This window comes from Betta splendens, chromosome 9 (assembly GCF_900634795.4).
Source record: "Betta splendens chromosome 9, fBetSpl5.4, whole genome shotgun sequence".
Lineage (NCBI taxonomy): Eukaryota > Metazoa > Chordata > Actinopteri > Anabantiformes > Osphronemidae > Betta > Betta splendens.
In genome coordinates this window covers 28,173,672-28,189,918 of record NC_040889.2, presented here as the reverse complement: position 1 = coordinate 28,189,918, position 16,247 = coordinate 28,173,672, and the positions used below count along the sequence as shown (strand labels likewise).

General features: G+C 44.3%; 2 protein-coding genes and 1 long non-coding RNA gene across 24 annotated transcripts in view; 1 reads left to right on the top strand and 2 right to left on the bottom strand.

Annotated features, from left to right (window-relative positions):
- Window positions 1-4,998, bottom strand: part of kcnt1b (potassium sodium-activated channel subfamily T member 1b) — a 41,141-nt gene extending 36,143 nt beyond the window's left edge. For 15 of the 20 annotated variants that reach the window (XR_008695663.1, XR_008695661.1, XR_008695662.1 and 12 more), the window contains exons 1-3: window positions 4,787-4,998; window positions 2,244-2,286; window positions 1,308-1,469 (exon numbers count right to left, since the gene is read on the bottom strand). Coding sequence is in view for 17 of the 20 variants with exons in the window: in XM_029161682.3 (XP_029017515.1) it covers window positions 1,308-1,469; window positions 2,244-2,286; window positions 4,787-4,853 (272 nt within the window). In the remaining 3 variants the exon portion in view is untranslated. Of the gene's footprint in view, window positions 1-1,307; window positions 1,470-2,243; window positions 2,287-3,647; window positions 3,903-4,786 lie in introns of those variants that run through there. The other 5 variants (XM_055511888.1, XM_055511892.1, XM_055511894.1 and 2 more) reach the window with 3 other exon arrangements.
- On the top strand, window positions 3,887-4,591 carry LOC129604624 (uncharacterized). Its single transcript, XR_008695664.1, has 2 exons — window positions 3,887-4,010; window positions 4,211-4,591. It is a non-coding gene; the product is annotated as an uncharacterized LOC129604624 (long non-coding RNA).
- Window positions 4,654-15,343, bottom strand: si:ch73-29c22.1 (kelch-like protein diablo). 3 transcript variants are annotated; one of them, XM_055511902.1, is made up of 8 exons: window positions 11,097-15,343; window positions 10,671-10,835; window positions 9,958-10,141; window positions 8,813-8,956; window positions 8,413-8,546; window positions 7,512-7,723; window positions 7,137-7,243; window positions 4,654-6,130 (listed from the first exon to the last, which is right to left on the bottom strand). In XM_055511902.1, the coding sequence occupies exons 1-8, from the start codon at window positions 11,104-11,106 to the stop codon at window positions 6,073-6,075; spliced, it is 1,014 nt and encodes a 337-aa protein (XP_055367877.1). In that variant the 5' UTR covers window positions 11,107-15,343; the 3' UTR covers window positions 4,654-6,072. The 3 variants fall into 3 exon arrangements, with proteins under 3 accessions (XP_055367877.1, XP_055367878.1, XP_040928104.1); XM_055511903.1 differs by having other exon boundaries at window positions 10,705-10,835; window positions 11,097-15,342; XM_041072170.2 differs by having other exon boundaries at window positions 10,671-14,977.
- Between the last annotated feature and the right edge of the window lie 904 nt (window positions 15,344-16,247).

Below are 16,247 nucleotides of genomic sequence, written 5' to 3'. Positions count from 1 at the left end.
GATGCAAGGCCATCAGGGTAGGGAGGGTGGGGCGTCTGGCTCGCCCCCTGCGGGCTAATTTGTTTTGAGGCTTCAAACACAGCAAGGTATCGTCTCAGGATATAATCAGAATCACAAAACATGAGCATGGTGCAGATCATTAGCCAGAAAACAGAGATTCCCCAAAGCAAAGTGATATTGTCTGCTTCTGTTACACCATACAGCTGGGAAATTAGCAATGCCTGTAAACTGGTACAGTGAAACACGCTCCTAATCACAGAGTCTTCTTTTGAATCTTGGAGTGTGTTATAAGCTGCAGTTTACAAGCTTTTGTGAGGAAACAGTGCACGCCTGCAGCTATAGAGGGATAGAGTGGGGTAATGGGTATTTGGCTAAACCATCTGTCATCTTCTTTGCAAACAGCACTGATTAAAATAAAATAAACAATATATAACCACATGCTAATGGATAATGACATTGCTTGAAAAAAGTATTGAGAAAATGTGTGTGGGGTTCTCCATCGTCATTTAACATGCTGATAGACAAAATGAGTAAACAAGACAAAGTGATTTTGGCAGCAAAACAGAAGGCCGGAATTGATTTCAGTTCTGGGCTATGTGTTAAATATTTACTTTTCAGTAATACACTATACAAACAAAAGACCCAGTGACAGAACAAAAAAGCTGTCCACAAAACATCTTGACATGCTGCTGCTGTCAACCAAAAGCCTGGTGTTGAGAGATAACATACAGAGTGTGGTGCTAGAGTCAACTACTGATTCAGAACAGATTTACAGGTTCATAGCTCACTACGGCAGGAGGGGTCTAATTTCAATCTCTCAAAACCTCAGCGATGTTCTCCTTCTACTGTTGGGAAACCAATATTGAAGCAAATATTGGCTTCATTTCAGCACCATGGAAAGCTCCGCCAGGCTCCTTTCTGCCTTACACTTGATTAATTCTTCCATTTTTGGGCAGCAAACAGCATCTGTTGGTCTGCCTCAACACCCGCAGCAGTAATTAATATCCTATCTCCAAAACTACAGGGTACAAACTGTCAAGGTTCAGAGAATGGACTATAGGAGGTAAATGCACCCTCAAAACAGAAGACAGTTGGTAAAGTACAAATGACCTTGTCTACGCCACAGTCTTTGTTTCCAAAGTGGCTTTTAACAATACGACAATCATACAGTACACCATCTACAGTAAACACTATAACAATAGTTAAATAGGAATCCAGCCAAATATCCTCAGAGTTTTTAACATACTGTATGTAGGAGCCTATGATTTGCATACAGCAGTGTAGCAGCATTTTCTGAGCTACTGTACCTGTCATCATTCGGATAGGTCTGCAGCAAATCCCTGAGGCGGTAGCGTGGAGGAAGAGGAGGCACCTCTGAATCCACATCTGCCATCTTGAGTGCAGAGATGTCCAGAATAACGCCAGAGTTGCTGCTGTTATTCTTCTGCAGAGTCTCAGTGGGAGTCCTGCTGGATGAGAATGATCACCACATCTGCTCACCAACATGCCAGCATTTGCACAGCTTTGCCTTTTACATTTTTATATTGCTGACATTTCAGCATCGCTTTACAAGCTATACATGCACATGTAGAGTCTGAGATAATTAGTATATCCAGGAAACACAAAGGAATCAATGAAAGGCCCATTACTGGGGACAAGATTTAATATTCTAAAAGAACTATGAGGGTTACAGGGTTAGTGATGAGTAAGACCAGAAAACTGCAATTAAAATAAATGTGTTCAGGATGTCTCAGACATTTATTGAAATTAAAGTCCCAAAAGATTATTTATTTGTGTTAAAAAAAAGGAAAAACTATCTGGAAAACAGGACATATCACGGCTGTTCTATGAATACAGATTAGAGAGAAAAATGTGTTTAAATGAGAAAAATGTATTTGTTTAAAAAGAAAAATCTAAACATTGACCTGATTCTGAGCCAAAACAAGTCATGTGTGAAAATTTGAACCAGAGGATTTGCTGCAACTGTCCTATTTTACATTTATCATGTATAATTAAACAAACATACACAAATGCATCTATTTTCCAAAAGGAAACAACAACATGATTTTACCATCAAAGTAGACACTGAATAAGTAATTAGAAACATAGAATATGTACAGCAAATAACAGTATATGCATGTGGATGTTTGTGGGCAAATGTCATTAATGTACAGAACCAGCCACATTTTGGCAAGTGTACAGTATGTATGTATTTATTTCTGTGAATATGGTGCTTCAGATACCTGTCGCCATGAGAACTTGATGACCGACGTGGGGGGCTCATGACTGGTCGACCGACAAATAGAGAGAGAGAGAGAGAGAGAGAGAGAGAGAGAGAGAGAGGACAGTAAATTTTAAAGACTCCTATTAAAAATGGATTTCCTGCAAACCCATGATGCAGCTTGATTACATGCACTGCTTGTGTTGCAGCTCAGAGTTCAGTAAGCCTTCTGGATCACGCTGCTATTTAAACAGAAAGGGATTACACCGACACACTTTAATGCAAGCATAGAGTTCAATATTAACATGTTCTCTTTCGCATATGTGGCCAATTCTGGATTACTGCGGCGTATTTTGATTTTAAAGTGGAAGCCTGCGTTTCAGGCAAGTCAAGCAGCTATAATCTACCTACATTATTTGTTTACTAAGGGCACCCTAGAGGCTTTAATTTGTGCAGCACCAGCAAGGATGAGGAGGGAGGGAATTTATGCCTATACACAAAAACAGGTACTCCGATCATTTTAGAAGTACAGTAGGACATTGAGACTTGAGACTGAACCTATAAAACACATTTATGTCATCTGCGTGTTTCTACTTAATTGGCTCCATTTTCAGATTGTTTTATGAGGGTTTTACAATCAAATCACACGGCTTATTCGTGAATTCTCTTGAGGTTACTTTGATGTCCCTCTAAAGCTTCCACAGATGTAACATTAAGGGTTCATCACGCTGTAGTGTGGGCATCCTTGAGTGGGCACATAGCATCCAGAGACATGCTCTCCCTGATTAGGAGAGAAGCAAACAGTTCACAGAGGAAGCGAGGGAGGGAAATAAGAGAGCTTTTTAGGAAGGAAAGAAGAGAAGAGCAAAAAGCATTTTATTTCACTTCTATAGAGTTTAGTACACTGTACCTGGATGACGAGATAAGAACAGAGCAAGATCTGAATCAAATAATCCTCGTCCTCACATGGTCTGCAAGCACCGAGAGCTGACTTAATGGCAACGTGACCTCAGTAATAGGGAACAGAGTTTCCCCCAGGGACAAGAGGTCATCACTTACTGGACATCATCATCATCATCATCATCATCATCATCATCATCATCATCCCACAGTGTTTGCTTTGACACTGTCGGACGTTGGACAATGGTTCAACTCCGAAACATAAGTGTTTGTAAATGTCATGGCAAAAAGGTTGTATGACTTTGGATTTGGGTTTAATCTAATATAAAATGCACATACTGTAACAGATCACATAGATACACAGTAAAGTAGTGATGCCATCACACAAACTTAGTGATCTCACAAGTTTAGAACCCAGCATACACCAGAATTAACTTCATGCAGACAACACCTGGACCAGCAACGTTTACACAGCGCTAAACATACAGTCAGGCTTCCTGGACGATGACTTCATGCTAACTTTTACCTGGCTTCGTCTCAGACCGAGGTCCCATCATTGTAAATACAGGCTGGGCTCATGTTTAAAGTCCATACGGCGCTGTCCCCCACGAACGCGCCCCTGCGACTGCTCTCCCATCATCTCTGAGCGGAACAGTCGACTCCAGCGGGCAGGGGGTAACGGAAGGTCAACGGAGTTAGCGGTTAATGCTCAGGTTAATCAAATGGATCCTCTCTGAAGCCTTCTGGCGTCAGACACCGGTGCCCGTGAAGCTAGCTCCGCCATCGGTCGTTAGCGTTTTGGACGTTTGTTTTAGGGTTCATGGGGAAAATGAGTCCCGCTCCTCGGCGCTGATTGGCTGAAACTTCCTCGAAGCGCGTAATTTATCGGGTACCTGACAGTTCTTCAGATATCACTGCGCCAGCTCCAGACCACTGACATTACCGAGAGACTTACTGTCGCTTAGCAACAACTTTGTTTTCTACTACTGCTGAGGAACTACACCGCTCGGCGGAAGGCGCGTGGACCGTTATATTCTAGTCCTATGCTGCCGACTCTGAACTTGATTTTTCACTTTCCTTTTTAATTAGCTTCCTATGGATCTTCTGCCATAAACCGCTGTCATCTAAATGGGGGACATGGAAGCGCGCTGTGCTCCCTGCTGGCTGTCATCATCAGCAGCAGCCGCCGCCGCAGCAGCAGCAGCGGCAGCAGCATCCTTTCCTCTCCAGGAGACGTGAGAGGAGGAAACGCGCATCTCACGACCTGAATTCACGCACGGGCGCGTCGCCATCTACAGGACAATCTTTAAACGGGAAGTTTTCACGGAAAAGGCTTGAGTTTTATCAAAAGCTATGTCATGGTGTGAAACAGACGCTTCACACACACCGTCCTCACCGAGTAGAATGTAGGCGCAACTCCGCTAACCTGCATGTACTTGTGAATGAATAAAGAACGCAGTGTAGATAACAGGTCCACTCAAATCTGAGGAAATGTCTTTTAAACAAGAAAATAAATTACATTTTGCCAGAAATTGCCGATGTAAAATGATAAGTCATTTATTTCCCATTGTCCTGCAGAAAGCAAATCCTATAGTACAGTACATGCAAAGTCATAGCTACTTATTGTAAATCACAATCTCTCACATATTGTCTGTTAAAACATACCTGTAACAGCTCGCTCTTCAGCCTTTTGCCTTACAACTGTCCCCCTATAATTGAAATAATAATTCATGCTGTTCTCACAGACGGACGACAGGGAGACACCTCTGGCTCGTGCGTGTCTCCGGAAAAGCCGCGCTGATCTGTGTAGCGTTCCTTGTGCTCAGCCTCTCCACATTTCAGCCCATAATTCTCCAGGGGAAAGAGCTGAGCGTCATCATTTTAAAGCCCACACAGCCACTTACGCTTTCCCATGCCAGCAGTCAGATCTCACTCATTCGCTTATCTCACTCAGAATCTTGAGTCCCGACGATTTGTTTATCGCTGCCTGCTTCAGCTCATGTCTCTTATTTACATCCTCTCCCAAAGTGGACTCTTTACACAAACTAAATGATAAATAGATTAAAAGCACTTTATACGTCTATGAATATGATAAAGTTCCTTGTTTACAGTCGCTGCAGGGGCTCAGCTGCGGTATAATAGTGGAGATGTTCTTGTAACATAATGAGCGAACAAAACGTAGCGATGAGTTTAATAGACACACGATGAAGGAAACTCTGACATTCAAACATCTAAAAAAAATGAAGCAAAACAGAAAGGCTCAAAACACACAAGTGAAAAGCAATAGGAATATTCTTTGCACTGTAATGCCAATCACTTAATCAGTAGATATAATGTTATAGCTACTGACTGTTACTCCACATCAACCCTTTATCATAAAAATGCCTTTATAAACAGTATTATATATATCTTTAAATATACTTATTTTGCAAGATTGCATATCTTTGCTGAATGGTAGACATGGTTGAGTTCAGCACATATAAAGACTCAAAATCTTTATAAAAGCAGAACCCTGAAGGGTCCAGTAGAAGCAGAGTATTTCAATCTTTAAGGCGACTTTGGCCTGTCTGAGGTTGCTCTTATCTTATATAACGTCGGTCCGATATATAATCTGTGGCTCTGACTAGTCTGTCCAAATGCAACCTCAATGCATTTGCTGTTTTTCTTTTTCAGCAGATCTGTTTTGTGCATAATGCCCAGAACGGTAATGGTAACCTAGCAGCTTATAATGTGCATTCATTTAACGCTCACCGTGATTTTGTAACACTAGCTGCCACCTTTGACTAATGCAGCAATGTCTCATTTTGGAGTGAACTCTTCAATTATTCAGTCATTATGCTGCCTGAGTTGAACCATATCACAATGTGTCCTGTCGTCTGGCGTTCACCCATTAGGCTATTTCTCTCTCTGCACTTCTGTACTGTTCAAAATAATAAGAGCGTTCTCAAGCCTCAGCACAGCACAGCCACTCTCCCCCCTGGATGCTTGCTCTTCATGCTTCCAAAGTGTCTAAAAACAGATGGAGAGGGAACCAGTCAGACGCAGACAGTGGAGCGCTCACATTCAGTCAGCAGCCTAAAGGCATATATAATATATAGGAGCCCTACATGAATCACACAGTGAATCTAGGTGTTCGTCTGGCTGAAAGCAACAGACACTCTTGATGTCAAGTATTTTTGTCCTGTCAGCTTGACATCGATTCAATAACTGCACCGTGATGAAAAGCTAAACAGTAAGTTGACACAATTAATGCATTGTTACTTTTGAATTTTAATAAGTGTGAGTAATACCATTGGATAATAAAGCAGCATTTGTTTCTCTTAGTCACCTTTTAGTAGATGTCCTGTGTCATTACATTAAGTAAAATGAGAGCCAACATGAAATAATTGATGTTTTCAGATTATACACATTTATATGCAATAAAATAGGTATTTCAGTTAAATGTTTCAAACTGCATTAATGAATGACAAACGTTAGATCCAACTGCATTTCAGTGTTTCAGAGCTTCAATGAAAAAGTCTGATTATTTTCCTGGTTCTTTAAGCATGAAGATTATAGAGATTCAAGTAGATAAAATTATTATTAAATATTTGTTAATAATATTAAATAATAATAATTAATTAATTAAATTAATAACAATAATAATAATAATAATAATAATAATAATAATAATAATAATAATAATAATAATAATAATAATAATAATAATAATAATAATAATAATAATAATAATTATTATTATTATTATTATTATTATTATTATTATTATTATTATTATTAGTAGTAGTAGTAGTAGTAGTAGTAGTAGTAGTAGTAGTAGTAGTATATAATATATACTAATATAGTATATATACTATAATAAGTATTATTTGATTAAATGTTTAAAGTTTTGCTTAAATTATATAAATAAGCGATGGAAACAATCAAATCAGAGCTTTATTTATTTACTTGTTATTCATATGATGTCTCAGTCTTGGGGGCCTACAGGAATCTTAGCCCCGTGGTGCATTCTCACCTCCACGTGTTGGTTTCATGGTCGTAAATCTCGGCTGTTTTCAGGCTGGTGACACCGTCGTAACCTCCCACAGCCAACAGGGCACCGTTGAACACTGCAAGCGACAGCTGAGTCCAGAGAGAGAGATTAAAACAGTGAATGACTACATCAATACTGCAAAACAGCCCAGTGAGACAACGATGTACAGTATTTGGCCTCTTCTCTGATGAAATAGAGCATTACCAAGTTCCAACACATTCTGAAATGATTGAATGAAAATCCAATCATTTCCTCAGACGTTCATTGTATTTCTTCTTCACTCCCGCAACGATACTGTGAATGTTAAACCAGAGAGTGAGGCTGACCTCTGACCCGCGGTGGCGATTTCTTACTCACGTCGTCCCTCTTGCTCCTCATGCATTTGACGGGCGTCCACCGCATGGTCTCGGGGTGGAGCCTCTCAGCGGTAGCCAGCTCCAGGTTGAGCTCATCTCTGCCCCCGGCCACGTAGATGTGGCCTCGGTGCACAGCACAGCCGGCGTTCTCCCTGGGACTCAGCATGTGGGCGCACATCGACCAGGTGCCGTCTGCAGGGTCGTAGCGCTCCACTGGGGAGCATTTAGAGGAGGCAGCGGCCACAGCAGGCCATGTGCACCATGTAATAGAGAGGCACACACAGTATGAGTAACACTGCATGCAGACAGGTGGGCTTTTTATTTATATACACAATGTCCACAGTAGATTGATCTGTTGAAGCTTCAAATGTCTGTCAGGAAGGGCTGAGGGAGCCTTGGTCACTTTATTAGGTACGTACAGTAAGTAATAAGTAAAAGTAAAGTAAAGTAAAATACCCCAAAGATGATGTATTTATTTTTTCCTGGTAATTGTTTTTACTGCAAGTATGTGAACTTTATGGGAACCGAAAGGTTTGTGGGAATTTTAGTGACGCGAGCTTCTCAGACTGAAATAGTGAATGACTTGGCAGCACAGTGGGTCTATCTTTGGTAAGGTCAAGGGTGTGTGTGTGTGTGTGTGTGTGTGTGTGTGTGTGTGTGTGTGTGTGTGTGTGTGTGTGTGTGTGTGTGTGTGTGTGTGTGTGTGCGTGTATTGTTATTGTAAGTTCTGTTGTCATGAAAGAAAAAGCCAATTTCCATAAGGTTTCATCATTGTTCTCTCCTGTAAAGGTATTTATAAATTGTGCAATTGTAACATTACATTAGCCGTGCAGCATCAGTGACAACCTGTGACAAACGCTGACTTTATTCTTTATTAGTCTAATTGATGAACAGCCTCTCACCCGAGCTCAGAGCCACATGGCCGTCGCTCCCTCCCATCACGTACAGGTGACCCCCCAGCACCGCGGCCGCCGCCCTGGTGCGTCTGGTCAGCAGCGGTGCCTGTTTGTTCCACGTGTTCGTCTCTGGATCATATCTGGAACAACAACACTCAGCGTTTAGGTCAGTGGGATCAGCTGAATAAGAGAGACCTCATTAGGATTTAATGTTGGCATGAGACAGATGAATAATTTTATCCCCTCTCCTGAATCCGACACTTTGAGGTGAAATGGGCGCTAACAAGGCTAATTACCATCAATTTGTTTTCGCCAGTTGGTTTAAGAGGCAAACTGCTGCTACAGTATGTGGTTCTAGCGCAATAAGAGATTTCACAGTGACCTCACAGCGCTCATGCTGTGGTACCTCTCCACCGTGTTTGTGGCTGTGCTGCTGAGGTGTCCTCCCACAGCGAACAGGGCCCCGTCCATGGCGAGCATGCACACGCCGCTGCGGGGGCTGCTCAGGGGGGCCACATCTGCACTCCAGCTGTCTGCGTCTGGGTCGTACCTGCAGTGCAAACAAGCGCAGGCCTGCGCTTTATTCCAGTAGGTGTTTTGTATATTTGGAAGAACACAAAGAGCTTGATTGTGTGGGCTTTTAATAAAACATCTGCGATTCCTTGTCCCTGAAAAGCTATTAAAACTGTTTTCGCTCCCTTCCAGCCTTTACTGTAGATGAAAACCTCCGTCCTCCAGAAGCACATTTCCTTCTAATTGGCTTCTTTTTCCGGGAGTGTTGTGCCAGCAGTTCTGCCAAACGTCACCAGAGCGCTGCAACCGCCCCTCCGAGGTCAGGTACAGTCAGGAAATCGAAAGCAGAGCTGGCTGGTTCAGGCCATTAACAGTGTTTCAGCCCAAGAAGGTCTTTCCCTGCTGGTCTGCAGTCAGCCAGGGACCATCATTATGGGGTGAGCTGGCTGAGATTCATTCAGGAGCGTCTGTCACCTCCTCTGAGGCATGGCGTGGAGTGTGTGTGTGTGTGTGTGTGTGTGTGTGTGTGTGTGTGTGTGTGTGTGTGTGTGTGAGGAAGGCAGTTCTTCCTTTACTTTCTCTGCCTGTGACTGATGATTAAGATTATGGATGGTACCGAGACAGGAAGCAATTCACAATAAATTCTGCTTTAATGGTGACATCTGCTGTTCAGTAGGTTAAACAGCAACAACAGATAACAGGCGACTGAGTGAGAGTGTCATTCTCCCTAGCAACCCGTTTTCTGTACATTTTCATACGAGGAAATTTACAATTCCAGCATGTTTTACACAACACGCTGCCTCCCAGATTATATTTTAATCTGACTCTCCGCTGAAACTGCTTTACAAATGGATAATAATAATAATCCCTACCATGTCTGTAATGAATGCTGGGTGCTCTGTGTTATCGACCTGCCAGCAGTCTAGACATTCATTGCAGAGAACTTTGATTCAGGAGTCATGGTCAAATCAGTTTTAATTGCATCCTCTAATGACAGCAGTAAAAGTCAAACAGCTACAGAACTGCTCCGTTTCTCACCTTTCCACGCTGCTGTACCATCGGACGTCATCTTCGCCCCCCGCTGTGTAGATCCTGCCGCCCAACGTGCCCACAGCCACCTGACCACGGCGGATGATCATGTCTGCGGCCTTCCTCCATTCATTGTACTCAGGACAGAACTGTTCCACCGAACAGGAGGGGTCGTCCGGGGTCCATCCACCAACTACAGCACCACAAAACATGGCTTCATTAGCATTCTCATTTAAAGCGCACGTTCAGTGTCCTCCACTCCGCTGAACAGCACTTTGCCCTGTATGTGGCAGAATGAGCATCGATCAGGCATAAATACAGTGGTGCTGAGCTGTTTTGACTGGTTTCCATGGTTACCCTCAGGGAAAAAAGAGGTGTGATATAAGAAAGTGGAAAATGCCACAACAGGCTCAGAATAATTTTAATTACTGCTGCAAATGTGACAAAGCAAAAGGAGTGGTGTCCTCAGGAGACGACTGTGGCTCCTAACGCTGTATATTGAATGCATGATCAGAGTTACTGCAGTCTGACAGTAGTGCATCTACTGAGGCCTCTCACACTCACACAGTAGAAGATATGAATGCATTTAATGGCAGAGCTGCTGGATTAAACTACACCTGTATCTAATAAGGTGGACAGTGAGTGTATCTGCCTGTATTAAGAAGCTGTGGGTGGATTTACAGTACCAGGATCAGAACAGACCAGCTCAGGCTGCACTTAACTACTTTTCACATCTACTTCAAAGCAGCGACCGACCCACAAACATCTTCTCACTGACAGCGCCTTTAGGGGGACGCCTGCTGAGAGGGAGCTGTGGACCACACACGGACCCTCCTCGACTCGCTGTGATCGACGGACGTCGAGGTTCTGGCTCGTCCAGGGTCGCCCTGTAACACATACAGTGGTGACGAGGGTGAACCCAGCAAACTGCATGGACCACAGCCTCGTGTTAGCAAACACACACACGTCAGAGAGCAGATAGAGCAAAAGAAACGGCTACGAAATGCATTTTTTACACAGCTACCACCAATATGATTAAAAGGATTTTTAAATATCTGCTTATTTGATATAAAATCATGTCTCAAAGTCAACTTACATCTCTAAAATGTACAAGCTCAGCATCTGTAATTCAGGATTAACAGCCTCACCCTTGTTCATCGTACACTCCCATGATTCACTGGATCTCCGACACGGCTCCTGGCGGCTGCAGTGAAGATACAGCGTTGGCTCCCTGCTTGACTTTGTGCTCTGAAGGACGTTACACTGCTCCTACACTTATCAGCCCTCCAACACGCACACGCACACGCACACGCACACACACACACACGCACACACACACACACGCACACACACACACACACACACACACACACACACACACACACACACACACACACACACACACACACACTGCTTCCCCAAGTGATTCATGCCGCCTGGCGCCCGGGACGTCTTGAACACACCCCAGTCCCAACTGTCAGGCCAGAACTGTTGACCCAATCTCAGTTTCAGGTCTGATAGACGTCTAGGGACAAGCATCTGCTCTGCCTGTAGCAAATACATATTATTTTTGTTTGTAATGGGACTGTTTTCAGATATTAGATAATAGAAATATTAATAATTCTAAATTATTATCATAAAAAACAAAGAAGCCTGAGGTGCAGTCGTTACTGTCTGCCATTAACTCTAGACAAGTCTAGAGAAGCTTTGTATGTACTCTACTGTATGTGGACAGAGTTTGTGTCTCCTACATATTGACTAATAGGTCAAAGGTCAATATTCACATACACATAGCAATCAGGATTTTAGCTTTAAAATCCGCTGCTGCTACATGGTGGATGGTGCCACTGAGCTTCTTACATCCAGGATGTTCCTCCTTTCATGCTGAAGATGCAGTATTTGCATTAATATCTGACCCCTGCTTAAAATCCATTACCTCTTTGATTTGAGGTTTGCGTGACCACCTACTGTAAGACCCAGAATGCCTGTATTTATATCTGTGTCCAGTGGAAACACCTCGCATGCTGGAGTGAGTCACCTTGAGTGGGTGGAGGTCAAAATGCAGATTTAGCGCAGTCACACAGTCCACGGCTCTTCCTATAGAGCAAACTAACCAAACGTGTTGACTCACAAGCGTCATGAAGATGGATGAATCCTTTCAACGCCCAGTAAACGTGGATTGACAAGCAGTCAGCGGAGTTGAAGTGGATCAGATTATTATCCAGGAACAGATTACTTTGCTACTTTCTACTGTAGCTCGACTTCAGCAGGCGTCACATGCACATTTCATGTGTTCATCTTGATCGTGTTAGCAGCAGATCAAACTGCTCAGTACAAGACAGACTCCACTGTCTGTACTGTAGTTCTGCTGATAGATCCCATCTTATCATTTCCTAAGTGACCTGGACAACGTATCTGTGCTAAGGTGTTGTTATTTCTTTCAGTGAACTGCATCATCATGGAAAAGTGACAAGTGTGGGTGGATGTTCTGCTACTGAATAGTGTGGTTTAGAGCCTAATGTTTATGCCACAGTGGTCGGTAAGTGTGCGACGATCCACGATGGCTTCATGCACACAGTGCATCTGTGTGCCTGAATCTTTATGAGCATAAAATAGGAAATCACGCAGCAAAATACAGTAAGTGAAAGTTAGAAAGTTAATTATCGAAGGTAAGTAGCTAAAATCTAAAAGAAGAATGAGTGTGAATCACTGTGGTCTCCAGGAAGGTGACCCTGCAGCAGTGCTGTATACGAGGAATGCGTGATGTAATGCACGGCACCACATGTGGCAGGACACACCTCCAGCAGCTGAGCATCCTCAGCCTCCAGGCCTCTCACATGAGTCGACGCCGCACGCAGCTGTCGCCGGACGCTTCCTGCCAGCAGGTCGTAACAGTGAGCGGCGCGTCAGCGCCTTCAGGAGCAGAAAACACACTGGGACCTTCATGAGGAGGTTCCAGTTACTGGGAAGCTTTTGGGGATCTGCCATTTTAGAGAAACTGAAAAGGGGCTTCAGTCAGTGAGATTTATGCACATTCACAGTATGGCAGAATCTCACTCACATGTACTTCACATTGTGAGCTGTAGGGGCAGCGCTGACACACACCTATGAATCTAAGGTGGACTGTAAAGAAAGTCGACTGTCAGGTAGATATGACATATTTTCAGAGTTGAGGTGAATGTGACCCAACCTTTACAGAGGCTGCGTGTCTCCAAGAAGAGCAGCCTATAAAACAGACAGCTGATCCGTTTCACTCACAGATGAAACGCGTGAAGCCTGAACAAACCTAAACACAACCCTGCCACGGAATCCTGTTTCCCACATATGTATATTGCTTTCTATTATTAACCCAGAAATGATTTTTATGGCTCTAATCTCATCACTGCTAATCCATCACTTGAAGCCATTACAGGCACCGCGTTTACACCCGGGTGTGGGGGAGACTAGCAGCAGCAGTTTATGACTGTCAGCCTGAAACACAGCGGCCCAGTAATCACAGTCCCCCTTCACTGGCTTCCTAACAGGCCCCACAGGAGCCTTTTGGCCAGCACAATACACACAAGTCATCACACAGCGCTAAAATACGAGATTAGAGGAGTAACTTGCTGATGCAACTGCAGCAACGGTGCATTCAGGTCTCTCAGAGCTGCAGAAATGTCTCTGTATGAGATGAGGAGCAAACAATTAGTGCAAGTAGAACACAAACTTTGTGTCTTTCACGTGACACACACCGATGGCTCCACTTCACCTCCTGTCAGGTGACTTCCATGCTTTCCTCATGTGTCGGTCCTCCACATTTCAGTGCTGATGTGTGAGGGCTTGATTTGTGCCTTTTCAAACGGACTCATTTCACAGTAGAGAATTGAAATCAATTGATATTATGTGGCTGTTGCTGAGCTTAGCCGTCATACTTACCGGTACCAGCTCGGCTCCTGCAATTAGACCTCATCAGCTCCATTGTCACGTCTACTAACGTCCACTGTTACAGGTTCTCAGGTGTCTTGAAAAGGTCTCACGCACGCACAGTAACACAATCACCTGTTCAATCGCAGTACGTTCAGAGACAAACAGCTCTAATAGGTGGTTGACCAGCTGAATAAAGACCAACCCAGCACAAGCCGATCATGCACAGTACTGACGGTGATGCACGTGTCCAGCCACGACTCTCGTCTGGTGGATAATCGACCACGGCTCTGAGGCTTCAGCCACACTGAATGCCAAATGTGCCTCTCAGCTGTGCCCTCGCACGCAGCCTGCTCCGTGTCCCGATCACGGAGGTGCTAGCGTGCCACATGGCTCTGCTAGTGTCCGACCGGGCCCGGTTCTGGCACCCCCGCTGCTCAGCACAGATGGGACGAGCCACTCACACCCTCCACTGACACAGTACAAGGATGCTGTGAAGCTAAAGTCACACAGGTGCTAGCACATAAGGTGTGGTTATTATTTGGCCACGCAGCTGAAATAACATAGATCAAATCGAAGACTTCCGTAATGGGATGGAGTATAACATAATACTTTATTATGGTGACATCTGAAGGCTGAACCCTCATGATCTCACTGGACTGGAGCTCGTCGGGCCAGGAGGACTTCAGCGGTCTCTCTGGCAGATGGAGGCTTTAAGAGGCGCAGACTCCACTGCAGAGACACTTGAACAAGACAGGCTCCGTATGAAAGTCCCACTCGAAGCTGATATCAGCAGAGAGGAACACAGCGCCGGACCCTGGTGTCTGTCCCCACGCTGGAGTCTGAGGAGTCTGAGTCCACTTCCACACAGGCACCGAGTGAGTGGAGCTGGGTGGAGGTGACCTCAGGTGACCTGAGCATCAGCATCCACAGAGAAAGAGACCGGACAGTTTATGAGGCAGGTGCTCCTATAATCAATAGTACAGAGTGTGTGCTGCGTTCAGAGACGATGCAGAGTGTAGGTCATCCCAGAGAGACATTGTGACATTTGAGACATTTGTGAAAGTTTAAAACAAAAATACTTTGATTACTAACGTGCAAAGACGTGATTCACAAATGATGACATGACTGAGAGGATGTGGATGTGTGTGTGTACTGGCATTCCAGGATTCATTCCTAATGTGTGAAATCAGTGCGCTATAAGTACTGGTCTTCCCATCTGCCAGTTCCCAGCTTTGATAAATTAGAGTTCCCTTGTGTGACGGGTATTAAATTAATTTAACCATAGCACAAAATTTGATACAGTACCGCAACCAGGCGCCAGACTGCTCCATCCCAGGCTGCCTGGCAACAGCAGCGATATGTGCAGCGAGTCCAGTATTTGTGGAAACTCCACCACGGCTGCCAGTTACAATATGAAGCAGCCACAATAAGCAGCCTGGACTCGGCGCGTCCGACGCGGGAACGATGATGCAGCACTTCAGACAGAGGGAGGTAATTAACCACACAGGAACAACAGACCACCAGGAGGGAGAGAGGGCGGGCAGCCAGCGATGGGGAGCTGCCTGGGCGTCTGGCGCCCTCCAGTGGTCACACACCGAACTAACGGCTCCGCTGCTCCATCACATATGCATGACAGAGCATGAGCGCATACAGCTGAATGACTTATTGATTATGAGTGAATTACTATTGATAAAATTCTTATGTTTCTACGTAGTCTTCCCTTAGGAGACTGGTGTTACTATGAAATCTATATCAATGAATATGAATATGTAAACACCTCTGTCCAGCAAGTATGCTTTTAATCATCCGTGTTATATTCATATAATCAGAATGAAAAAAAAAATGCTTTTTTTTTAAATGACAGCCGCCACGATGACGCGCGCTAACCTGTAGCACAGATGAACTCACTTCTACAACTATCAGGTCATCCTTTTCCCTGCAGAGACGCAAACTTCAGGCCACATGAGAAGAAGCTATGGAAGCAAAGATACGCCTGTGAGTCACTGCTTCACGCTGCTCTCACGTCATACATTAAGAAGAATATGAGAAAGTAAACGCTTTGCTGCTCCCAGGCTCCCACAGCACTGAACAGGGTGAAACCAAACTGCCCCCTGACACCAGGACGCTACAGCAACTGTGATGAACGACTTTACCAACATCAACACCTCCAACATCAATTTCACGGCGCTTTCTCATATTCACAGCAGCCGCTTTTATTTCAACATTGATCACAAATGACTTTTACAAATCTTGGCCTTCGTAAGACGCCGAGCGGAGGAAAATGACAAATGCCGCTCAGACACCACAAGAAGGCAAAGGTGTGCGTTGCGGCGTAATAAAGTGACACCGAGCTGCAGCGATCAAACGCTGGCCTGTCACAACACATCCGCTCA